Below are 1095 nucleotides of genomic sequence, written 5' to 3'. Positions count from 1 at the left end.
TCATTTTAACTTCTTTTGAGCGTGTGATGAAAATAATAATAATAATAATTAAAATGGGCATCAAAGATTTTGAAACGAAGTAGAAAGGTAAAATGATAGCGAGTTCAAGTTCTGGTCTGCTGAAGCCTGGAAGACGTTTTATTAGGGGCTTCCCCTGAAATTCTAAGAAGCTCTCGGAGCATTTTGAACTTGGTTAAACTCTCTCATGATTTTTCTAAGTTGGTTACTTTCTCTTTGTGATTGCCTATTATTAAAAGTTCTTGGAGTTTCTTATAGATAAGTTGACCTCATGGCCAGAAATAGGAAATTTTCGATGCTAATTGGTTTATATAGAAGAATCACATTTATGCATTTTTTCCTTTTGGAACTGTAAATTTGGAAAATAAAAAGTACCGTCTTCTGCTGTAAAGATGAATCCTTAAACCTTATTAGTTACTAACAAACTTCTTGCATATATTTTCTCTAGACTAAAAGAATAGAATGGGTCTCCATTGTCCGTATGAAATTTTGGTTATCATTTTCAATTCTTCTTTTTATGAGCAATTTCTTGAACAAGTTGGCCCGTCCTTCTAAGGGCTTAAAACTTTCGTTAGCTTTCCCCCTAATATTCTGTCTTTTCTTTAGTGATTGTATCTCTATTCTCCAAGGGCTTTCGAAATGGGTGGGCTGCCGACAGAGAATACTTCATCGACCTTAGCTTTGATTGGGTCACAGCAAAACCATGGATCAACCGTCAACAAGCCTGGCACAGATACAAAGCCGAAGAAGAAGATCTGCTGTGCTTGTCCTGAGACTAAGAAATTGAGAGATGAATGCATTGTCGAGCACGGGGAAGAAGCTTGTGCAAAATGGATAGAGGCGCATCGCAAGTGTCTCCGCTCTGAAGGCTTCAATGTTTAGTGGTACGAAAGATGGTTGGACTGCATGATAAGGTTTTGATAATTTTTTAATACAGACTTGTTTGTTTCAGGATAGCACATACAGGATGATACCCGAAATTTATGAATAATGCGAGGCAGGGGAGATTCTCTTGCCTGTTAGATAACATTCATGTGTTTATTTTGTTTGTTTTCCTTATACTGGCAATTTTTTTTT

The 1095-nt window shown here is 36.6% G+C and overlaps 1 protein-coding gene across 1 annotated transcript; it reads left to right on the top strand.

The window, feature by feature from the left end:
- Nucleotides 1–605: 605 nt before the first annotated feature.
- Nucleotides 606–1080, top strand: LOC21383679 (cytochrome c oxidase copper chaperone 2). Its single transcript, XM_010114778.2, has one exon. The coding sequence runs from the start codon at nucleotides 658–660 to the stop codon at nucleotides 898–900; it is 243 nt and encodes an 80-aa protein (XP_010113080.1). The 5' UTR covers nucleotides 606–657; the 3' UTR covers nucleotides 901–1080.
- Nucleotides 1081–1095: the final 15 nt, after the last annotated feature.

Source organism: Morus notabilis, unplaced genomic scaffold, assembly GCF_000414095.1.
Source record: "Morus notabilis unplaced genomic scaffold, ASM41409v2 C11373564, whole genome shotgun sequence".
NCBI classification, from domain to species: domain Eukaryota; kingdom Viridiplantae; phylum Streptophyta; class Magnoliopsida; order Rosales; family Moraceae; genus Morus; species Morus notabilis.
This window is presented reverse-complemented; position numbering and strand designations above follow the sequence as displayed.